Source organism: Thermobia domestica, chromosome 6 (genome assembly GCF_964235325.1).
Source record: "Thermobia domestica chromosome 6, izTheDome1.hap1.1, whole genome shotgun sequence".
Taxonomy (NCBI): domain Eukaryota; kingdom Metazoa; phylum Arthropoda; class Insecta; order Zygentoma; family Lepismatidae; genus Thermobia; species Thermobia domestica.
In genome coordinates, this window is record NC_137459.1 from 93,875,518 (window position 1) to 93,902,078 (window position 26,561).

The 26,561-nt window shown below is 34.8% G+C and overlaps 1 protein-coding gene across 1 annotated transcript in view; it reads left to right on the forward strand.

The window, feature by feature from the left end:
* The window catches only part of LOC145688095 (protein DENND6A), a 107,129-nt gene that overhangs the window by 55,489 nt on the left and 25,079 nt on the right, over window positions 1-26,561 (forward strand). Inside the window, exons 6-8 of the mRNA XM_081761829.1 lie at window positions 1,089-1,360; window positions 4,887-5,099; window positions 5,923-6,171. Coding sequence (XP_081617955.1) covers window positions 1,089-1,360; window positions 4,887-5,099; window positions 5,923-6,120 — 683 coding nt within the window. The 3' untranslated portion in view covers window positions 6,121-6,171. The remainder of the gene's footprint in view (window positions 1-1,088; window positions 1,361-4,886; window positions 5,100-5,922; window positions 6,172-26,561) is intronic.

Consider the following 26,561-nt stretch of genomic DNA (forward strand, 5'->3'; position numbering starts at 1 on the left):
AATAGTCGCTTATCCATGGCCCCGACTTTACTTCTGCATCTTGCAGCTTTATACGGCAGTCCAAAGTTTTTCATTACTTTATATACAGTCAGAAGAAAGAAATTATGAATATATTAAGTTTTAAACATACGTTTAATTTTATATATTTTGACTATCTTTCAGAAGTTATTTATTGCGGTTTTACATAACCTTTTTTTAAGTTGTCAGATATGTTTGTAAATTATGTTTTCGATTATTCTAAAAGAATTCTATTAAACCTTATAATAGGAGTATATTTAAGCCGCTCACATGTCTCGTGGCGGCATAGTTTCTATTTATTGGGGTAGATCTTGACCTGGACTAGTTACTTCTTTGTTATTTTCAAATTCCTTTTAACTGACAGAAACTTTTCTCCAAAGAAGAGATCTAAGTATTTATCTCAGTGAAGTACTCATTTTATATAATATGCAAAGAATAGATAACATTTAAACAATATCATAGTAAAATAGAGAAAACAAATTAAGCAAAAATCTCCAAACGAATTTTAGAATAATCATTTTTTTATTATATCTGTAACATTAAGAAATTGGCCTCTTGACTAACGTCAAGTCTCTAATTATAATCATCTTGGTTTAAACTCGTCTGCACTATGAACAGTATCAATATGTGAAGTCTGAACAATGTAGCTTAAACTGTCTGAGACTAATCCGATCACGAAAAAAATATCTGCTAATGCTAATCGTATTTATTATATTGGACGGTTTATGGGCCATTTATGAAAGACGTGACTGATCATAACCATTTTCTTCGAAACTCATTTACACCATAACCACTACCAACGTACAAAGTCCGGCCATGTCTGGGACAGCTTTTAGGCCACGATTCTTCAAAGATTTGATCATAGTCATTTTACTCCAAAACCGTCCAAACTGAAATGACTACCATCGTTCATAATTGGTTAGATCAACTCAAACTATCTTCGAGAAATAAGTGTGGAAGAAACTTTTCTGAAGTGTACCAGTATATATAAGAGCTTCACTTATTGACGTCATTTATGAATCTTGTAAAAGAAAAAAAAAGTCTAATAATATTTTTTGTCCCTATTTTAGCGTCTACGCAAAAGCATAAATTGAAAAAGGCAGGCAACCTTAAAATGTTAGACTCAAAGCCAGGTGTTTATACATATTATAGACCGTTTCTGCATAAAGACAAGGCAATTCTCAAGAAACTTTTGAAGGGAATCCAAACAAAAAGGCCTAGTGAAGTACAAACGGCATTACTTAGAAGGCACTTGTTAGAATTAACACAAAGCTTCATGATACCCCTGGAGAGGTACATGGCAAGTCTAATGCCTCTACAGAAAAATATCTCTCCCTATAAGGTAAGTAGCATAATAATTTCCTTACTCCACTTATTTCTGTCTTTAAATTATTAAGGCTTTAAGAAAAATCTTGTTCAGAACCTTAGTCAACCAACTCTGTTTTGAAGGTCATATTTTCGCAACCCGTAGAAAGATATTTTAATATTTTGTTTTGAAATAAAGTTCTAATTTGGCCAAAGAAAATCATATTTATATGACTTAATTCCGTCTATGGGTAAGAATACAGAGCTTTACAAAGTCAAACTTTTTTTTTTAAGTATAAATTCTAGTATTTGTGTAGGATTTATAAAAATCGTCTACAAAAGTTATACCAGTATAGCCGTTTTTTTTCTATAAGTTTTCTTTTATATCTTTCTTTCCATTGCTTTGTTCGTTTTTTAGTCTTTTAGGATTTTCTGTACGTATTAGTTGTTCACATAGTAACACTAGTATTTAAAAAAATAATAATATTTGGTCCAGGAATTAATTCGTGCGGTTGGTACGCACACATTGAAGCTGTAGTACAAACACAAAATACATAAATACCTTAAGAAAAATATTGTCCATCGCTAGCCACCACTTTCGCCCATCTGTCAGGCAATGTACGGATTCCGTGGCGAAAGAAGTCCTCATCCTTGGAAGCGATCCAGTCAGAGACCCATGTTTCGATATCTTCTGAAGAAGTAAACCGCTGTCCAATCAAATCGTTGTTCATGCAATCGAACAAGTAGTAGTCCGAAGGAGCAACGTCTGGTGAATACGGCGGGTGGGGTAAAACTTCCCATCCGACATTTTCTAAATAGGTTTTGACCGGTTTTGCGACATGTGGGCGAGCGTTATCATGTTGAACAATAAGTTTATCATGTCTGTTCTCCCATTCTGGTCGTGTTCTGGCCAGAGCTTGCTTCAAACGCATTAATTGTCGTCGATAACGTTCTCCATTCATAGTTGCACCCGGTTGCAGCAGCTCATAGTACACCACACCTTTCATATCCCACCATATGCACAGCATAACCTTTGCACAGTGAATATCTCGTTTTGGTGGTGATGGACCTGGTTCACTTGGTTTCACCCAGGCCTTTTTTCGTTTAGGGTTCTCGTAATGGATCCACTTCTCATCACCCGTAATAATTCGATGCAGAAACCCCTTTCTGCTCTGTCGTTGAAGCAGCAATTCGCAAATGGTTTTTCGTCTTTCAACGTCCCTGTCTTTCAATTCATGTGGAACCCAATATGACATCTTTCGAATCATTCCCATGGCTTTCAAGCGTTTGGAGACTGTTGTTTGATCAACGCCTAATGCTGCTGCAAGTTGTTCCTGCGTTTGACACGAATCCTGCTCGAGCAATGCTGTCAATTCTTCGTCTTGAAATTTTTTTGGCTGTCCATCTCGCTCTTGGTCTGCCAAGCCGAAATCACCACTTCTAAACCGTGCAAACCACTTATGACACGTTCGCTCAGCTAGAGCATGGTCACCATACACTTCCACCAAAATACGATGACTTTCAGTCGCACTTTTCTGCATGTTAAAGTAATGCAGCAGGACACCCCGCAAAAACACTTTATCAGGCACAAATAGCGCCATGTTCACTTAACTACAAACTGGTGTTGTTGACGCTTTAATCCACTGCCCTATACTACGAACGATACGCGATGACAGGGGTTTGCAACACATGTGTGGATACACGGAACTGTGGGACGCTCCGTTCGTTGCGCCATCTCTTGTCCACCCGCACGAATTAATTCCTAGACCAAATAATAAAAATTATCTTGAGTTGAAGTGTAAAAATGCAGAGAGGGTGTGCTTTCCGGTGGTTTCATAGCCATACCAGTAACCAAATCGTAAAGTAGAAATCATGGTGTTCGTTAACCGCTCTCTCACATACTTAAACTATATTTTTCATGCTATTATGCCAATTTTCGGTGATAGTTTAATATTAATAATAATAATAATTAAACAACGACTACGCATGCCGTCTTACTGGAAATACCCACTTAGCTTGAATTAAGAGTGTAAAAATGGATTTGTATATTGATCCATTTGTGCCCCAATCGCTATTCAAAATTTGCTGAAGAATGTCCAACATATGGAGGCTTATAATTTATTCATAATGATAGCATAATACCAAAAGAAAATAACAGGATAGTTACGTTATACCTGGTAGCAAAAGAACAGACTAGCTATATTCTTGTGCTGGAGACAGCAAGGATATCAACAAAAATTATTGGATAAATGTGTTTTTTTTTTTTTTTTTGAGTCGAATTGCATCATATAAATCTGTAAAGAACTAAGATAGGACCGTTATTGTTATACTTTGCAGTGCGTAATGCATGTCTTTCTAGATACTAGTACGCACAGATCTCAACCCTGTGTGGGGAGTTAAACCATAGCAAGGCTCGTTATCCTAGTGGGATTTCCCTGTAATATCAGAGAAATGTCAAGATGGTGCCGTCCATTAAAGTTAAGATTTCTGCCTTCTTAACAATTGGTAAAAATCATCTAAATTGGAAATAAGCTTAAGAAACTAGCCTTGTCGTTATTAAGTTCGAATCGAATTCGAACCAAGGACCCCATGCACCAGAGGCGAACGCTCTACCACTGAGCCACCGCGGCTCCCCATTTAATATCTTCAGTATATGCTTATCTTCTTGCTACATTTCGTTACTTTATCACTCCGTATTTTATATATATATATATATAGGGAGAGAGAGAGAGGGAAAGAGGAAGAAAGAAAGAAAGAAAGAAAGAAAGAAAGAGAGAGAGAGAGAGATAAGATATAAATAACGTCCGGAGGTGATTATAGACACCAAAATAAAACGAAAAATATACACCAAACTGGTTGTAAAAATGCTTCCTTTCGACGCTATGACCACCCGAAAATTTGTCGGAAAAATGTCAAAGTTGCCATAATTGAGAACAAAATGACGGATCGAAATCTGGTAAAAGGGAATGTCCATTATTTTTAGTCGTAGATTCTACATATTAATATATAATTGGATGTAGCGCAGGGGTGACCCCCAAAGAAACTGGAGTATTCCTTCGAGTATTTTATCAAAAAGTTAAATGAAAAAAATGAACAACAATTAATTTACAAGATGTCACCAATCAAAAGTAATAGTACATCGTTCAAGTTAGAAGAACACTTAGAATTTGGAAGAAAGAGAGATGACTAATCTCTTCTAGGCTAATGGTGACAGATGATAAATGAACGGCATCCTGTTCAGGTTAAGAGTATGTGAAAATGGAAAAAAGAACTTTGATCCAGATTAGGTTTATAACGATTGTGAATGGGATAGTCACACCTCATGTAAAGAAACGTAGCATGTAGTATCCGAAAATGCAAGGTCACATGTGATGAATGAGTGTACAAAGGATTCTGCACATGACAATAAGGATTCCCAGAAACTACGTGAATAGAATTTGGGCGAAAGTGAGCTGCATGAAAGGATTTCTTCCTTGTACTAAGTACTTCTCTGGAGGATAATAGTTCTGTGCACAGAACAATTTTGCACAATGAACTGATATGTGAATTTCTTTTGTGTATAGGCTGCCCCAACTCCACGACCTTTCAACCCTGATGACTTTTTGGCAACATTAGGAACGTCAGGCCCACAGTTGACTTCAGGGACTAAAGGAGATTGGGTAGGATTGTATCGTCGATTTTTCCGTTCAGCAAATTTTAGTGGTTGGTTTAATGCGCGCTATCGGGAAGTTAGTCAAAAGCTACAAGCTTTGCAACTAGAAGCTCTCTCAGACGCGGTAAGTATTTCTGTGTGTGTGAAGTACTTTGTTGTAGCTGATATTTGCAAAGGTTAAAAAAAAAAAAAAAAAAAAATCCTTGATTTGGGTTACGACATTCCAATATTAGACTAATTTATTGAGAGGCCGTAACATTTCAGTCGAATACTCAATAAGTTTTGTTAAACTAACAATTTGAACCACGGGTTCTCGATAAGAAGTATCTATTTTTATAATTTCAAAAACTTTTGTTCACATTTTCATCAATACGGTGATTAGTACATTTTCTTACTGAGAGTAGTGATGATAGCATGTATTCATGCCAATTTCTTTTTTATTTGTCCCTTTGATCTGTGTTATTTTAATTTCCACCTTTTGTTCAATTTCTTTAATTGCTCACAGAGAGTTGTAGGTTAATGGCTGTACTTTGAAATCGAGTTGTTTCGGGATTTATTGCCACACATCGACGATGTTTCTACTTCAAACTACACAACTAGCACGATTAGTTAAATATTGATCGGTGACGTTAAGAAAATACCTTAAAAGAAATAGTCAGTTTGTATTCAGCAAGTTTCGCACCTAGAAAGTAAAAAATTGGAACTTAACCGATACGTATACAATGTATTTTTTGTTTTTTTGTATATACGATATTTTTATTTATTATTTAGACCACACACTGTACCATGTTCGAAACTGTTTCCAATCCCTCTCTTCCCTCATCCCATGGAACTATTACCTTCACCTGCAGATGTTCCTAAGTACCAACCGTCATCCGTTATCCACGCTTGCAACACTTTCAAGCAGCTACAATGACACTGGTTAGACAGTATGTATTGATTTTCAGGATCTGAAAGTTTGGGTCAAAGGACGACAAGAAGTGGAAATAGTTGACATGGTTCTTAGGATACGACACAAACTGCAGCAGTGTGAAGCTGACGACCTTCCACTAAAGGAAGGAATTCGGCGACAGCTGAAACATCGCATGGACGACATCATTTGCACGCTTCCAGAGGATCTCAAAACAGTTCTCAGAGCCAGCTGATAGTAAATATATGTATACTTTTGAAGTTGAGCGAAATTTGTCAAAATTAAGGTATGCATGCAGTGTTCTCGTGTGGCAAATTAAATATTAAGTTTGAGTAAGAATCAGAAAAGGGACAAACAGTAAGTACTGGTATCTACCGAAAATAAGATTTAGTTGTCAGATTTCTCTAGGTTATTTTCATCGAATTAGAATGTTTTAAAGAATCATGACTAATAATGTGCGCTAGTATAGCCTCTGACAGTATCCACGTTCATTTCAGATTGGTTTCTAAATTTTTTACTTTACTGAACGTGAACAACTAAGTTCTGGTAAGAAATCTTAGGGTCGATATTCGTTGTTGATTTTGGAGTTTTTGTGGTCCCACCAGGCACACGGAAATGAGAAGTGCTGCTTAGTAGTCAAGTAGTGAGCAAATGAAGAAAGTAGTTAACCAAATAATTAGTGCGTGATCCCACGTTCGATTCTCGATAGTTCATATAAACTCTGGTTGGACAAATGAAAAGGAGGAAATGGAGATTTTATACTTAAAATAGGTCCTTAAGCAGTTTCCTTGCGAATTTATTTTTCTTAGTAATAGTTACCGTTTGCTCAGCCGTAAAATGTGACACAGACTGACAAAAGCCTAAAAATGTTTCGGTTATTGAAAATCAGTTAAACATTAAGGTTATTCATAACGTCCAAATAGTTTGTGTCTAAAACAATAGATGGCGCCACCATCACCAATGTTAACATATACAACTAATAAAATTAAAACAATCAAAAATAAAACAAACAATTCAGAAATTAAGCAAAAACGAATATAATCTGGTTAATGGACGTTACAAAATCTAGGGAATGGTGCGTGTCGATTTCACATATTGTTATTAGTTTCATTGTTAGAGGCCATCATTGTTGAGTAAACAATCAACTTTATCTGAAGTACTTTCTACCAGAAACTAACCAAACTTTGCACACCCATTTAAGATTGAAATATCTAGGGAATGGTACGTGTGGATTCCGCATATTGTTGTTAGTTTCATTGTTGAAGGCCACCATTGTTAAATAAACAATCAAATTAATCTGTCACACTTTCTACCACAAACTGACCAAACTTGGCACACCCATCGGATTAGCACAGATATATATACTGAATGATACCAGTCGATTTCACATATTGTTGTTAGTTTCATTGTTCGAGGCCACCATTGTTAAATAAACAATCGTTGGATTTCTCCATTGTTAAATAAACAATCAACTTTATGTGCCCTACTTTCTATCACAAACTAACCAAGCTTGGCACACTCATTTACAATTGAGATATCTATGGAATGGTACGTGTTGATTTCACCTATTATTGTTACTTTCATTGTTAGAGGCCGCCATTGTTAAATGAACAATCAACTTTATCTGCCATACTTCCTACCAGAAACTGTCCAAACCTTGCACACATATTTAAGATTGAAATATCTAGGGAAAGATATGTGTCGTTTTCTCATATTGTTGTTAGTTTCATTGTTGAAGATCACCATTTTTATATAAACCTTCGTTGTATTTCTCCATTGTTAAATAAACGATCAACTTTATCTGCCATACTTTCTACCACAAACTAAGCAAACCTTGCACACTCATGAATGATTGAGATATGCATGGAATGGTATGTGTCGATTTCACATATTGTTGTTCTTTCATTGTTGAAGACCACCATTGTTAAATAATCGTTGGATTTCTAAATTGTTACAGAAACAATCAATTTTATCTTACACTCTTTCTACCACAAACTAATCAAATTTGGCGCACTCATTTACGATTGAGATATCTATGGAAAGGTACGTGTCGATTTCACTTATTTTGATAGTTTCATTGTAGAGGCCACCATTGTTAAATAAACAATCGACTTTATCTGCCATACTTCCGACTAGAAACTGGCCAAACCTTGCACACACATTTAAGATTGAAATATCTAGGGAAAGATATGTATCGATTTGTCATATTGTTGTTAGTTTCATTGTTGAGGACTACCATTGTTAAATACACAATCCTTGGATTTCTACATTGTCAAATAAACGATCAACTTTATCTCCCATACTTTCTACCACAAACTATCTAAACTTCGCACACTCATGAACGATTGAGATATCTATGGAATGGTATGTGTCGATTTCACATGTTGTTGTTCTTTCATTGTTGAAGACCACCATTGTTTAATAAACAATCGTTGGATTTCTCCTTTGTTAAATAAACAATCAACTTTATCTTACACTCTTTCTACCACAAACTAACCAAACTTGGCACAGTCATTTACGATTGAGATATCTATAGAATGGTTCGTGTTGATTTCACTTGTTGTTACTTTCATTGCTAGAGGCCACCATTGTTAAATGAACAATCAACTTTATTTGCCACACTTTCTACAACAACCTAGCCAAAATTTGCACTCATTTAAGATTAAGATATCTATGAAACGGCATTTGTCAATTTCACATATTGTTGTTAGTTTCATTGTTAGAGGCCACCATTGTTAAATAAACAATCAACTTTAACGGCCATACGTTCTATCACAAACTGACCAAACTTTGCACACCCATTTAAAGTTAAAATATCTAGGGAATGCTATGTGTCGATTTCACATATTATTGTTAGTTTCATTATTGAAGGCTACCATTGTTAAATAAACAATCGTTGGATTTCTCCATTATTAAATATACAGCAACTTTATCTGCCAAATTTTCTACCACAAACTAACCAGATTTGGCACAGTCATTTACGATTGAGATATCTATGGAATGGTTCGTGTTGATTTCACTTGTTGTTACTTTCGTTGCTAGAGGCCACCATTGTTAAATTAACAATCAACTTTATTTGCCACACGTTCTACCAGAAACTAGCCAAACTTGGCACACCCATTTAAGATTGAAATATCTAGGGAACGGTAAGTGTGGATTCCGCATATTGTTGTTAGTTTCATTGTTGAAGGCCACCATTGTTAAATACACAATCGTTGGATTTCTCCATTATTAAGTATATAGTCAACTTTATCTGTGATATTTTCTGCCACAAACTAACCAAACTTGGCACACTCATTTACGATTGAAATATCAATGGAATGGTTCGTGCCGATTTCACATATTGTTGTTAGTTTCGTTGTTAGAGGTCACCGTTGTTAAGTAAGCAATCAACTTTATCTGCCGTACTTTCTACCAGAAAGTGAGGAAACTTTGCACACCCATTTAAGATTGAGATATCTAGGGAATGGTACGTGTGGATTCCACTTATTGTTGTTTGTTTCATTGTTGAAGGCCACCATCGTTAAATATACAATCAACTTTATCTGCCACACTTTCTACCACAAACTGACCAAACTTGGCACACCCAACGGATTACAACTGAGATATCTAGGGAATGGTACCTGCCGATTTCACATATTGTTGTTTGTTTCATTGTTATAGGCTACCATTGTTAAATAATCAATTTTGTCTGCCATACCTTCTACCAGAAACTGATCAAATTTTGCATAACAAATTTAAGTTTTAAATATCTAGGGAATGCTACGTGTCGATTTTATGTATTGTTGTTAGTTTCGTTGCTGAAGACCACCATTGTTAAATACACAATCGATGGATTTTTAAATTGTTAAATAAACAATTTTTATTTAACAACTTACCTGCCATACCTGCCATACTTTCTGCCACAAACTAACCAAACTTGGCACATTCATTTACGATTAAGATGTCTATGGAATGGTACGTGTCGATTTCACATATTGTTATTAGTTTTATTGTTAGAGGAAACCATTGTTGAGTAAACAATCAACTTTATCTGAAGTACTTTCTACCAGAAACTGACCAAACTTTGCACACCCATTTAAGATTGAAATATCTAGGGAATGGTACGTGTGGATTCCGCATATTGTTGTTAGTTTCATTGTTGAAGGCCACCATTGTTAAATAAACAATCATTTTTATCAGCCATACTTTTTACCAGAAGCTGGCCAAACTTTGCACTTCCATTTAAGATTGAAATATCTATGGAATTGTACGTGTCGATTTCACATATTGTTTTTGATTCATTGTTGAATATCACCATTTTTAAATAAACAATCATTGGATTTCTCCTTTGTTAAATAAACAGTCAACTTTATCTTACATACTTTCTACCACAAACTAACCAAACTTTGCACACCTATTTAAGATTTAAATATCTAGGGAATAGTACGTGTTGTTTTCACAAGCCCTAGCCAAATTGTGTGTAATACGTCATTATGCGTTGGGATCAAACGACAATTATTCGTGATCAAACGAGCTGGCCAAATTCCGATTGAATTTGTTTTCATGGTGGCTGTGGTGGAGGGACTAACAAGTCATCGGTAAATGTTATTGTTCGGAAAATGGAATAGTGCAAAAAAATAAACATATTTCATTCAGAACTTTGTTGTGCCTGCTTTGTAACCAGTTTGAATTAGTTGTGTGCCGCCAGATTTTTTTCTTTTCTTTTCTTTTTTGTCTCAGGTGAGCGGGATGGACCCCTACAGCGTTCCTAGAATTACACTCTAAAAGCCCCTCCCATATAACTGACCTGTGTTTCACAGCAGACACCTCACATTTGAACTCTGTTGAGATTCTGTGTAAGTTTGTCGGCTGTACGTACAAATTGAGATAATAAACATGTATTAGGGAATGAGAAATTCTCGAAATAAATTTGCAAGCTGAATATTTTTTCCCAACATAAGTGAAGAGTAATTGTCTACCCTTGAAGAGTACCCTGGAGAGTAAGAAAGCTCTAAGCAAAATAATCATTGAATAAATAGCAATGTAATCACAGTAATGTATATATGGCATGTTGTATTTCTACCAGATTGTCAAAGCACTAATTCTCTCATTTTTTGATGTGAGCGATCTCGCTATCGAATCTCCAGAAGAACATTTAAAAAAAAAGTTTTTTTTTTTTTTTAAGGTCTATTCCATTTTAAACAAACGAAATACGTTGCGTAAAAGAACTTTCCATGTTAAAATATTTTATGGGTAGAGTAGTTTGTGTGGGATTTGATTATTAATTATTATTGCATGTATCTATTGCATGCTGAATGGGTAGCTGGGAAAGCAGCCAAGATATTCATTCTGACGGTTGCAAGCCCGTGAAAATACAGAGCAACAGTTACTCCAAGGGAGTAGATAATAGATAAAAATTCTTAAAACTACCGTGTGGGAGAGAGCCGAAAGAGGGTATAGTGTGAAATTTTGTCCGCAACTAGGGAAGTTCCGCCAGGAACGCGGATCACCTGTATACGGCTCTCATTGTTGAGACACTAAAATTTTTCAATTACTCGTATACGGAAGATAAACATTAAGAAACTATTTTTATTTATTTATTTACTTATTCCTCGGGGGTAGTCTATCTCAGAAGATTACGATTAGCATAATTCTATGTTTCAGGGGTGCGCTTCCAACCCACCTCCCAGAGGCGGTTTTTGGGCGGGCGAACGGGATCTTGTCCTTAGGTCCACACATTAATTAAAGTATATGTAACACACATGTACATGTGTGTGTATGTACGTATATATATATATATATATATATATATATATATATATATATATATATATATATATATATATATATATATATATATATATATATATATATATATACATGTATGCTAAATGTAAAATATTTTTGAACCAATGCTTCCAATCCAAATAATAGAGCCCCACGGCTGCAAATCACCAAAAACAAATTCCGCCTGTGTCACCTTCTACACATCAGTGGCTATGCCCATAGTATATTCTGTGATAACTATTGATAACAATTGACTGAATGTGCTTTTCAAGTTTCTAGCTCATTTTCTTGGAAAGAGAATGCGTAAGACTCTCTTAGTGTTGTAACGAGACGAGACAGGATTCTTTGAAGCGAGACACGATACAATACAAAACGTTTCGTGAAATGTCTCGTCTCGTGTCTCGTAAAATACAGACACAGTTTCTGAATTTGCTTACCTTCGAAATGTATACCATCTTTTATTATTTCAAATGATCCAAATGATTCAATGTTTCGAATCCTACAAAGAACAGGGAATATCTAAAGCATTTTTTAAAAATGATTCTTACAAACAGCTTTCACTTCCATTTCTCAATCGATTCAAGTTTAATTATTTTGTGATAGTGCTCCAGATTCAAATACAATGTAAAGCGTTCATTGAGATCAGTGTTTCAGAAGATTTTATTCCGGGGGCTGGTGGAGATATTTACGTATAGAAATCTTGTTATAGAAGTACAAATACGCGTAGAAGTGGCAATTTTATCAGTAACTAACTATTGTTTCATGATCTTTCTCGTTTCGAACCAAGACAGAAACGTGTCAGCCTTTCTCGGTACTGAGTTTTGAAAAGATTCTGATTTGACAATAAAATTTATCTTTTTTATCCTTTTTTGATGTTATTCGAAGATAAACCATTTTTTAAATGGGAAAGTTACATAGGCCTCCGTATTTGTTGAAGTGGCGCCAGGGGTTCTGAAAAAAGGATATCAGAATAAATGGGGAAATCTTGTCTTTCGACTGTACTGACGGTATTGACAAGTGTTCCTATCGAAGTAATTACGGGTTCAGTCGAAACTAAGCAGTCGTTGCTGGAAGATTGCAGTCGTGTTGTGTGTTGTGCTCTGTTAACCATACTTGGTTAAAAGTTGTAATTTTAACCACTTGGTATAACAGCTCTTTTTGTGGGCCTCAGCCTTTCTAGTGTTGCCACGAGACGAGACAGAACCATTCGATACGAGACGAGACGGGCATATCTTTCCTAGACGAGACGACACAGCCAGAAGTCTCGTCTTGTCTCGTTTCGTCTCGTGGCAGCACTAGACTCTCTAGATATATCAGTGAAAGGAATGACAACGTTCCTCATGGAGCACATGTTAGCTCTCAGCCTCTTTCTTTCACTGATGTTTGTTTACGTTGTAAATGAATATATAGAGAGTAACAAAAGGATGAGATATGCAGATTCTCCTGAAACCACATTAAAATTGTAGCAGTATTTGAAGCTTGTTATAAATTGATTTACCGGGGAACTAAAATAATTCTGGGAACTGATCATACAACATTGATATATATATATATATATATATATATATATATATATATATATATATATAACATGGAAACAAGTAAATACAAAGAACTGAAATCGTGAATTTGTTTTCAAAATACAGAAATCTCGAAGGAATATCTGTTTAGGCGAATTTAATTGTAAAGGAATTTTGAATAAATTTGCATTTCCTGAATTCTTATAGATAAAAAATAGAAATCTTTTTTTCTTTTTCTTTTTTTTTTTTAGCGTACGAATGAGATGCTTTAGGAAATTAGGTTAAGATAATTAAAATGATACTGTCCTTTACAAAATTTAAGGGTAATATCATGATCGAAAAAGCATAAGTCAAACTATAAAGGTCAGTGGTAGCTTTTGTCATTTCTTACGACTACTATACGCACCTTATTGCGAAAAATTTATTCGTATTATAAAACCGATATCATTCAATAAATGTCAAATTTAATAGATCTTGAGAGATGAAATGACAAAAATTGTCATTACCTCTGTCGCATAATATATTCTAGCCTTGGGACCCATGTCATTATATGACTTTCACGATAAGTGACAAGGAGAATATAAATCCCAAGTTCAAAACGTAAGGAAAGAAACCGGCTGTTCGCGCTTCAAATTATGAAAAATGTACCAAAATGGTTGAAATTATGATTTTGTATTTCTTTACGAGAAAGAAGAATAAAAATAAAAATTGGAGGAATTCTAATCATGTATGTATAAGTGCACTATCTTCTTCAAGTTACTAAACTAACTTCAAGTGTTTCAACCATTTTTGACACATAAATCGAAAACTTTTAGAGATATTAGAGGCAAGAATACGTGGTTGATAATGAGCTTTTTAATTATGTCACAATACTTTTAAACTTTATCTTATGAGAAATGGCATATTCCAAAAATAATTCAGTACCACCCTAACCTGAATTTTACCAAATGATTAGCGAAAGTGATACGGTGTGCATCGTCCAGAGTTTAATTCCCGGTGTGGCACTCAAACATTTCTGTGTTGAACAAATATCGAGAGAAAAGTTGGGAAACTAAAAGATAGCGGACTTCAATCTAGACAGCCGGCAACGTTGGGTGTAGTAGTGCTTACCACTAACATAAGCCCGCTGCAGACTCAGATCACAAGGGACTGTTGCGCCAGGAGTTTATATGTATATTAGTGTTATTATTTTACCTTACATTCTCTCAGTAGCGTAAGTAAGGGGACGAATGGACCTACCCGCAAAAATGTTAAACGGACCCCCTCTTTCCACATTCATGAGTCACGTAAAATTTACAGAGAACAGTTTTGACTTTCTATGTTCTATCTAGTGAGTCACAACTTGCTCATATGCAAAAATATGCACAGTATTATTATTATTATTATTATTATTATTATTATTATTATTATTATTATTATTATTATTATTATTATTATTATTATTATTATATTGTGCTATAGTTTTCGTCTATTCTGCTGTACCAACTTCGAGAGTCTACGACATCCGACATTTTTAATGAGGTGTGGTCGTCCCACTTTTTGTTGTTTGGTTCGATGCTGGTTTCACTGTCCTTTTCCCATCTTTGAAATACATCGCGATCGCGGCAGATCGCGAAAACTCTACAAGTCGCACTGTTTCCGAAATGAAGCTCCCAGCATTTAGTCACCCTGATATATCGTCGTCCTTCCCTATTCAAGGCACAAGCACCACACTGACTAATCGAGTGAGATTCTTGTCGTGTTTGGCGCGCGGTGGTGTTATGCCTTGTAGCTCTTATCTCAGCCCGATGATTTCGTTCAAAAAGTAGCGAGTGGTCATAATGTTTGCGCTGGTCAGGAAAAGTTTTGTTGGCATTTAATTTACTAAATAATCGCTCAGGTGTTACCGTCTTCATAGGTAAAAATGTGATATAGTTGGAACATCACATAATTTTTAACATCTTAACATTATAAAGTTTAACTTCGAAACTGAAATGGGCCTCTTTCTGTTCTGGGCCTCTCAATATTGCGGGCCCTGCAGGCCCTTTAGTTGCGCCACAGCATTCTCTCTACTCAGAAGGATAGGGACAAATAGAAAAGTCCAAATTCATTCTGTCCATTTTTTATGCATCATACACTTCAGAAAAAAAATCATATAATACTGATATGTAAGAAAATATTAGTATTGTTTGTTTTTCTGTATACAAAGAACCATTTAGGTTATTTTTATCTCGTATTCTGGTAATAATAAAAAAAAGAAAAAAAAGAAAGAAAGAAAGAAAGAAAAGAAAAGAATTTCATGTGATAAACGGACGAAAGAAAATTTGTCAACGCTATGCGAATGACGTTCTCTGCAACCTAATTCCCGTTTTTTGTACAAAATCTCTATTCCTACCTGCAAAAAGAAAAGATTTATGTTACTCATCAATGGTTGAGGTTTTGCCCTGCGGCTGAACAACACGGCTTGTAAAAATAGACTCTGACTGACTGCAGGTGCACGAAAAAAAAAAAAAAAACTGTTGGATTCCTCTCCCCGCCCACTTCAAGTGTGGATATCCTGGACACATTCAAACTGAGCGGTACGATCTTTCAGTTCTTCCCAGTAGAGGTGCCAGGAGTGATTGCTAAATGAAAAAGTGAGCATCTGGTGGCGAAAAGGCGAAGTGCTCGGACAAGGGGGAGGGCACAGGAACCTTAATCTGTTAATCTTCCCCTGTAGCGTCACAGCTGTGGCGATTTCTCTCGGTGCGAATGTTTTGCAGAATCAAACTCCGCTACAGAGTAGAGGTTCGCATTCCACTTCAGCAGAATTTCGTTCTTCATAACAATGACGTTGAAGCAGATATTCCATTAATCCATTAGTCTATTCTGTTCTGTTTGAAAACACATGATCTCAGAGATAGAAAACGCTTTTAAAAAATTATCTTTTGTTTTCATGACTTTTACATTCGAACTTGAGACTGTAAGATCTTAATGAAACAGCAGTACGAAAAGTTAAGTTTTTCATATAAACATCTCATACTTTATTTACGAAGTCACTGAGTTGTTCAGACCTTTCAAAATACTTACATGTCAGATAACTCATATTTAATCGGGACAGTGTGGAAAAAACAAGTAGAGTAAAAATTTTGCGGAGAAAACGTTTGTTGCTAGTATTGATGAAGGATATGGTAATGTTGTGGTACTTGTTAACTAAGTTTCAACGCGTATATTTTTATAACCAAGATACAGTTTGTTGTGTAAGAGTATAAAGTAATAACTTGAAAAGACCTTGACACCGAATTTATGTTATTGTGTATTAACGCTTTAGGCCATGTAGAAGTTCGTAAATTTTTGTATATTTTATGAATTACCGTAGTCAAGTGATATAGCGATCACCTCTGAACTATGCTACGCAAGACATATACATAGTTCTCTTGGGGTTGGTCTTTTCTTTCTGTTTTGTTGTTTCACTAGCGTTATGATGCAAGATTCAAGCACTAATTTTATGGGGCGTTTCGCCGGCCTCCTCCTTCTAAGTGCAATATGACGGCGCAAACAGAAAGGAGCAGAGCGAACTGCATAAGGGGACTCCTCAAAAGAAGGGAAGTCACCAAATGAGATGCAGTAGGGGACGTGAAAACGAATAATACGTACAAACTTAAAATGACCTGGTTATGTTTAGCGTACGTACTGAATGATCGATTGGAACGTGCAAATGGTATTCCCCACTTCAGCGTCGGGGAGATATTTATACGACAGAATACATATATACATATACTAAAAAAATAGCTAGTTTATGAAGATTATAGTCAAAAACACAGTGAGAAATGACTTATTGCGTTTTATAACAGAGCGGAAATATTAGAGTGGAATATATATATATATATATATAAACCATCAAAGACCATTTTTTTTTTAATTAAAAAAATACTAAAGCAAAGATTTAAAAGGGGAGGTTTGTATGGGATAATCGTTTACGGAAGGTAGAGAATCCTAAGTTTTGGTAATTACTTAGATTATACCTTTCTACTTTAAGTTGGTATTTGCTCCATTGCCATTAAAACCAGATGGCGAATACCAATATACTCAGTCAAAGCATAATCGGAACGGACATACTAGACCAAACAATAGAAACCGACACAACAATAACAGCAGACAGTCCTACTCAGAATGTCATGACCATATAAACATAAATAATCAGGAAAATCACCCTCAGAACTAGCGGTCAGTCAACACCAAATAATAATAAAGAATTGCGGAATAGAACGAATTATAGAAAAAGTAGGCAGAATTGAAATAATTCACAAAATTGTAACCATTAGAACAACAGAAATGATAACTTTAGCATATTCAATAGACGTAGGTCTAATAATCAGAGTAATTCCGGAAACAGATAACTGACTTCTCTGTGGGTCAAGGGGTAGCCGAATGTCAAAAGTCCAATACAGACCTAAATCAATATTATTATGTCACACATGTTTATATATGCAAAAGTAAACAGGAAGATCTAGCTAGAAGCGATTTTGAATCCGATACTGATTGTGTCGATCGTTTCGTAAATACAAATTTGCATTCCATCTATATATATAAAATTGAAAATCACTATGTTTGTGACTCTAAATCTCTTGAACCGCCCGACCAATCTCGATCAAATTTGTAACATGGATGAGGTTCGAGGCTGGGTTGGTTTTAGACTATTCAGTTTGATGGAAGAACTGAAGGGAGGGGATATTAAAAATAAATAAAACTTAATAACTTCTGAACCACTCGACCGATCTTGATCAAATTTTCAACATGGATGAGGTTCAGGCGTGGAATCGTTTCTATGATTTAAATTTGATGGAGCAACGTAGTGGAGGAAAAGGATGGGGAAATATATAAAAATCAATTTATATAAAACTGAAAGTGACTATTTTTGTAACTTAATAAATCTTGAATTATCCGACCGATCTCAATCAAATTTTCAAGATACATGAGGTTCTGATATGGAAAAAATTTTGTAATTTCACTTTAACGGTAGATCCTTGGGGAGGGGGAGGAGAGGGGAACGTATGAATAAAAACAAATAAAACCTAATAACTTTTGAACCACCCAACCAATCTCGATCAAATTTTCAACATATATGAAGGTCGGACTTTGGGTTGTTTTTTTATCATTTCACTTTCACGAACCAACCTAAGGGAGGGGGGAGATACATGTAAAAAAATAAAATAAAATAAAAATAAAAATAGTCCCATTGTGACTTCATCACTTTTGAAACACCCGACCGATCTCAATCAAATTTTCAAAATACATGAGTTTAGGAGCAGGAAATACTTTAGGCTATTCACTTTGACAAAGTAACGTAGGGGAGGGGGAGAGAAATTTAAAAATGATCAAAAATGATCGATATTAATGTTGAATCCATAGTTTTCGGGGTCGATGAGAGAAACAGTGACACTTCTGATGCTGTTTCAAAGTTCAGACCTGATAGTTGGGGAGGGGGAGGGTACAACGTAGGAGAGGGTGATAAACATTTAAAAATTATCGAAAATGACTAAAATTAGTGTCGAATCCATAGTTTTAGGAGTAACTGAGGTTAACAGTGACAATTCTGATGTCGTGTGTCGCAGCACGGAGGAGGGGGAGCTATATATAATAATGATCGAAAATGACTAATATTAGTGTCTGATCCGTAGTTTTCGGGATCATTCAGATGACCAGTGACATTTCCGATCCGGTTTAAATTCAAAATCAGCCCCGCCACTGGGGGGAGGGGGAGAAAGAGATATGTAAAAACGATCGAAAATGGCCACTATCAGTGTCGAATATATAGTTTTCTGGATCCCTTAGATGAACAGTGATACTTTCGATCCCCTTTAAATGCAAATTCAAACCTGCAACTTGGGGGGAGGGGAAGGAAGAGATATTTAAAAATCATCGAAAATGACCGATATTAGTGCTGAATCCACATTTTTTGGGGTCGCTAAGATGAACGGTGGCACTTTCGATGCCATGGCCCGCAACATGAGGGAGGGGAATATATATATATATATATATATATATATATATATATATATATATATATATATATATATATAAATGCTCAAAAATGACCTATATTAGTGTTGAATCTATAGTTCTTGCGGTCCCCGAGATGAATAGTGACACTTCTGATGCCGCTTAAATCCATTTTTAGCCCCAGACACTTGGGGAATGAGGAGGGGTGACATACATTAAAATGATCGAAAATGAGCAATATCAGTGTGCATTTAAATTATTTATTTCAACCCAGCGAAGCGGATAATATATGCTAGTGTCTCATAAAATTAAAGTCTGCGGTATCGAAGTAGAATATTTGTGTGATTCAGGTTCGATATATCCTCAGTGAGTTTAGATTTATGGAAGCTCATCAGTGCAGATGGTACAGCGCCTAAGCTGCTTAAAGCTGATAATCTATATTTGATAGATTTCAGTGGATCTGTGAAACGAAAAGTTGAAGGTTATACGTTAATTAATGTATAAATTGACAATATTTCCGTCAATCTGAAAGTCTGTGTCACCAAATCACTTAACTGAGACACACTTACCGCTTAACCTAGCAATATTGATTTCAGTAATGGGAAAATTTCTGTAGAACATAGTAACTTGAAATCACTTCTAGATCTTTTGTCTGAAAAATATGATTTTGAGGAAATTTCAGACGATGAAGATGACAGGTTCCGGTAACTGAAAGTTTTCGGTGTCGAGTAGTAAATTTATTAAGCAAGAAGCTACTGATCAACAAATTTATGACGAGTCAACGGTACACATAACTTACAACATACAACTAGAAAACTATTTTTGTCGTTTATTATTTCAATATAGAAATATCTTCACTAATTATCCGGGTCTCTACAGAGATTTTATTTATGACATGGAAGTGAAAATCGACAAAGCATTAGTTCGTAAACAATACCCTATACCTCATAAATATTTACCAGTTGGTAAGGAAGAAATTCAAAAGCTGTTAGATTTAAGCTTAATCACTCACAGTAATTCTATATATTTCAACCATATTTTAGTTGTGGGGCCGCGGTGGCTCAGTGGTAGAGCGTTCACCTCTGGTGCTTGGGGTCCCGGGTTCGATCCCAGCCCCCGCCACGTGAACTTTGTGGTGGATAAACACCGTGTGCGTGGGTTTTCTCGGGGTTCTCCCGTTTCCTCCCACTTTCTTTATTCCACCGTTTCATTCATTACTCATCATCACCGTCTCCTTTAGCCTAACCGGCATAACCGCGGGACGCAAAACTCAAAGATTTCATTTCATATTTCATATCTTAGTTGTACCTAAGAAAGAAATCCACGAGTGTGTGTTGGTTTAAGGTTACCTAATAAGTATGTAGAACTTAGTCAAACCATCTAAAGGTATAAAAGAACTATTATTAAAAATACAAGGTAAATCATTCCTGGTAAGTTCGTACAACCAAGCATTGCTTACTCCTAAGTCACAAGAATATACTGTATTCAATTTTGAAGGCCAGCATTATCAATATCATGTCAAGTGTTTTGGCTGCAAGAATAGTAGTTCTGTATTGAATAATATGTTACAGAAAACATTAGCACCTGAATTACATGCGCAAGTTTTGCGATATATTTATGAACTCGACTGTTTCTTTGATATTTTCGAAGAATATCTTCAATTGCTTCGACGAAACTTAGACAAATTTCGAGAAAATAGCCTTACTCTTAATATTATAAAATGTTTGTTCTGTACAGGCTCTATACCATTTTTAGGTTATCAAATTACTCCACAGGGTATTAACAAAGATCCAAAGACCATAGAAGAAGTTACGAAACATCCACACCCAATCAATCTGGAAAGTTTACAATCGGTGATCGGTCTTTTTTAATTGATCATGCTCTTTTGTACCTAATTTTCTGAAAAATGAGACCACTCCTTGAATTACTTAAGAAAGGTAAAAAATGGCAATGGTTAGATCAGCATGAGAAAGAAGTCAGACATTTGTTAAGATGTTATTTTAGCTTACCAGATTTAAATTTACTTTATCATATAGATTCAGATGCTTTATGGGTAGGAATTAATGCGATTCTGTATCAACACGTAAATGGTGAAAAGAAAGTTATTCAGTTTATTATTAGGACGTTAACATCACCAGAATCTTGCTACAGTGTATCTGAGATTGAATGTTTAGCTTTCGCAGTTGAGAAATGGCTTCTACTTTTGATTGGTCATTATGTTATTTTCATTACGGACCATAAGCATCTTAGCTGGTTAGATTAAGGCAAAACCTTGGAATACACGTCTTTTACGATGAAGCATAGAAATACAGCAACTAGACTATGAAACTCAGTATCAGAAGGACTCTCAAAATTCTACACCGATTCACTTTTACATTTATTTCTTTATAAGGAACTATCCACATGTCGTGTTCATCAGTTACAAGTTCTTCAGAATGATGTTGCAAATATTGCATCGGACGAATTACGTCGTCTTTAGCGCGAAGATCTCGATTATGCGGCCATTATTTCTGGATTGCAAAGTAAGGAATATGAGAATCTTCCACGAAACTCTCGAAACTGGTTTAAATATTATAAATTGAATAATAGTATTTTGTGCATAGGGATTTTCATTTTTCAGATTCATGGAAAATTTGTATCCCCCAAAATTTAGCACGTATCATTAAGACATCATATTCAGCTCGATCACGCAGGTGAGAAAGGTTGAGCTTAGATATTAAAAAATGCATAAAGACTGTGTAAATTGTTTGCAATTCAAGTGATCTTCACCTACTAGTTCATTTATTGTCCACTAACGCATATTCTCATCCAAGAGCAGTACTAGCTTTAGATTTTTTAGAACCGTATCTAGTTGGTAAGAATCAAGCTCGATTCGCGCTTGTCATGGTTGAAGTAATCACCACTACTACTTCGCAGTTATCAAATGTTTAGTCGACGTTTATAAGGTTCATTTAGGAATGTTTAAGGCAGTGTTGACCAATAATGCTCCTGTTTTTCACAGTGAGAAATTTTTGATTAAGATGCAGGAATATATTACACTACGTAGCACCTGCAGGCTAATACCACAGAACGATCAAGCGAAGTTCTTCTTTCAACTCTTAGGCTTTCGTGTAGTCAATCACACAAAAAATGGGCCGAAAATGTAACACAAGCAGTTTTGCTTCACAAGTACCCCATCACAAAAAGTCTCGGAATTTGAGAGGAATTTGACGAGGAAGATAGTATAGGTTAGTCCAATAAACTTCTTGTGGTTGATGCGAGGAGAAAAGTTAGTATTGAGAAAAGAAATATATATGTTGGAATCACCAGCAGCATATCCGTTGAGTAACTCCAGAAGATTTAGTCTTCTTAAAACAGAGAAATGTGAGTAACTTACTACGAGAATAGATAGCAAAGTTCTTCGATATATATCGAGGTCCTCTACTCTGTATTAACGTCCTTGATGACCGTGTTGTTGAATTTATTGATTCTCTTTCAGGTAATTATATAGAATTCTATGGATAGAACTAAAATTTGGAAACCTACACTAACAATCGGTAAAATTTGGATTTCCCTAGCCCAAGGGTAACTCCCTAATGACCTTTCACAAAATCTAAATCTAACCTCTCCTAACCCAGCAACAGAAATCCCAGAACATTTCCTACCTACTGGGAAATTTCACTCCATTTAACTAATAAAGATCTTCCTCCATTAGACGGAAACGAAGATAAACGTACACCCACCAGTCTTCAAGTGAATCATGTTCAAAATAAATTGTAAAAAAATTGTCTACTTACCAATCAATCCTCCCTTGAAAAATTTAAAGATTTTGACGTTTCGGAACTCTCAGCTGGTTCCTTCCTCAGTGGCAAGGTAAAAAGGATTTAAACGGAAAGGAGATAAAAGGAGTAAAACCAGGAATACATACCACTATATAAAAGTAACGTAGAAAAAAAGAGATCCTGAGATGAAAAGAGCAGAGTGAAAAAAGAATGAACTGAATAAAAAAGTACGTGGTGTCTATGTTAGGCCACTATTGCCAGATCCAAAGTATGCATCAAAGGTAGGTACCCAAGCTCGATCAATGTTGCCAGTATCAAGGTTCAATGCAGGTTTGTATTTATGAATAAAGAACGATTCTTTAATTTCCCGTTGTTTTTTTTTTAATTTATTTTTTTTTTTATTTTGCTGAACCTATTACCCTAACCTGTTTTGTATTATGTGAATGTTGGTTTAGATGAAGCGCCAAACCCGACATGCCTTCTTCTTGTGACTTTTTTGATTGTCTAACATGTTCCTTCACACGCGTGTTAATATTACGTTTAGTTTGGCCAATGTATGAGGAATCACATTCGCAATGGACGCGGTAAATACCTGCCTTATTTAATAGATCGACAAAATAGCTTTTAAATCCAGGGAGTTTTTTTTTTTTTTTTTTTTTTTTTTTTTTTTTGTAAACTTTTGGGGGAATACTTGAAGCAGATATGTTATGCTTTGCAAAAATACGTTGAATTTTTGTTGAAAGTTGTGGAAAATAAGGAATTCCAATCCAAGTTTTTGCTTCTTTGGAAGTTACCGTTTTGGGGATTTGCAGCGATCTGTGTTTGATTAAACCATTTTTGTAAAATACACAGCTTATAACCGTTTTCTTGTCCTATTTTATATAAAAGCTGTATTTATATATATAAAAGATCTCAATGTATTTGTATATATAAAAGATCTCAGTGAAGAAATACAGTCTTTATATAAAATAGGACAAGAAAACGGTTATAAGCTATGTATTTTACAAAAATGGTTTAATCAAACACGTAGATCGCTGCAAGTCCCCAAAACGGTAACTTCCAAAGAAGCAAAAACTTGGATTGGAATTCTTTATTTCCCACAACTTTCAACAAAAATTCAACGTATTCTTGCAAAGCATAACATATCTGCTTCAAGTATTTCCCCCAAAAGTTTACAAAAATATCTCACTGGATTTAAAAGCTATTTTGTCGATCCATTAAATAAGGCAGGTATTTACCGCGTCCATTGCGAATGTGATTCCTCATACATTGGCCAAACTAAACGTAATATTAACACGCGTGTGAAGGAACATGTTAGACAATCAAAAAAGTCACAAGAAGAAGGCATGTCGGGTTTGGCGCTTCATCTAAAACAACATTCACATAATATAAAACAGGTTAGGGTAATAGGTTCAGCAAAATAAAAAAAATAAAATAAAATAAAAAAAACGGGAAATTAAAGAATCGTTCTTTTCATAAATACAAACCTGCATTGAACCTTGATACTGGCAACATTGATCGAGCTTGGGTACCTACCTTTGATGCATACTTTGGATCTGGCAATAGTGGCCTAACATAGACACCACGTACTTTTTTATTCAGTTCATTCTTTTTTCACTCTGCTCTTTTCATCTCAGGATCTCTTTTTTTGTACGTTACGTTTATATAGTGGTATGTATTCCTGGTTTTACTCCTTTTATCTCCTTTCCGTTTAAATCCTTTTTACCTTGCCACTGAGGAAGGAACCAGCTGAGAGTTCCGAAACGTCAAAATCTTTAAATTTTTCAAGGGAGGATTGATTGGTAAGTAGCCAATTTTTTGTTAATTTTGAATATCCCCCCTTGCGCCCATGTAATTATAATCGTGTTCAAAATAATTCATTCATGTCTGTTCATCTCCCATCTTTTTATTTAGATGATCCTACACTACATTTCTATTCCGATTTCTTCTTGTGGAAAGCAGACGTTATCAAATTAATTATTCCCAATGTAACAGGTGGACAAATATTACGTTGAAGCTTGTTCTAAAAAGATACTTTAGTTATGAATATTTAGGCTGCTGCTGCTGCTGCTTCTACTACTACTGCTGCTGCTACTACTACTACTACTACTACTACTACTACTACTATTACTACTACTACTACTACTACTACTACTACTACTACTACTTATTATTATTATTATTATTATTATTATTATTATTATTATTATTATTATTATTGGTAAATTGAGAGCATTAGATGTTCAAAGACGAGAAACAGCTGATTTATGTAAGTTTTGTCACGTAGGAAGTTAAGTAAGTAATAATGTAAATAATGCCATAAGGCAATTCTTAATTCTAGAATAAAGTTAGAATAAATAAAAGTAAAACGTAAAATATTGAAAATATTTTATACTTAAAAATGTCAGTAAACAAGGATAATTAATAAACTTGTAGGCGCTTATAAATAAAAGAAAAGGAAACTTGTGGCATAGTGTCAGGTTCTCTGCCATGAAGAGAGATTTAACCGGATAATAATCATAATTGTAATAATTTTATAATAATATTTTTCTTCAGAGTGAGTTTTTTTTTTTAATTTACACTCACTATTCTAAATTTTTTAAGAAAATATTTCAGTAATTTAATTTTTGAATTGATAATATTAATTGTATAACTTACGAGTAATATTATTAAATTATTGTTTTAAATTAATTCAGCTTCGAGAAATAAATAAATATAAATCATTCTTTATAACTTCTTGTAAAGTTTAATAATTTTTTCCCAATATTTTCGTAAGTAAAGTGACATTAATAGAAATTTAATTTAAAATTGTACGACTTCAAGGTTTTTAATAATTCTCATGGACTAATATAAAATTTAAACGTTATTTATTTACGTACGATTTAAATAACCAGTTAGAAATGTGCTTTGGAATAAAATTTTTGAATTTAATTTAATAAAACTTGAATATTTTATTCTCAGAAATCAATAATTTTCTATTTCAGTGGTTTAAAGATTTTGAACTCCAGCTGTTGGAACTAACTGAGTACATTACTCTTATTTCAGGATATACGTTTACCAAACATGACAAATGAGATTCTCCATTAAGACTTGTCGAGGCTACATGTATATATTTATCTTGTCGTCAGTGCTTCATTTTTTTAGAAATGATTTTGGAATCATATACTCATATCGACTTTTCGTAAGTGTCAGTGCCTTGAAGCAGACAGAGTTTTGAAGGAAGTTTATTATTTTTATGTGCTAAGTAAATATATTTATTTTAGCTAGATTGATTTTTCCTTCAATTTTTGTGTATCGCGTACAAATTCTCCTAAAGTGTTTATATATTTTCAACGACATTTTCCTTTTTTATATATAATGCAGTCGTCCCTGTGACCTTATCATTTCAGCAAGAGGTGGAACCGGATTCGACAAACTCGGAGATATATGGATTTCATGTTCAGCCGTCTCAGTGTGGAAGGACGTTAGATCTTGGCACAATCTACGTAGCTGAATTGCATAAGTTTAAACGGATTATATCTTTCTTGTGCTCACCAACCATTTACTTTTAAATAATCCGTATCTGTACTTTCTGATGGAAACAAATTTCAAAGGGAAAGCACAAAAGTTATTTCAACAACATTGTTCCACATCATCTCAATCTTAAATACATTTTCCTTACAGAA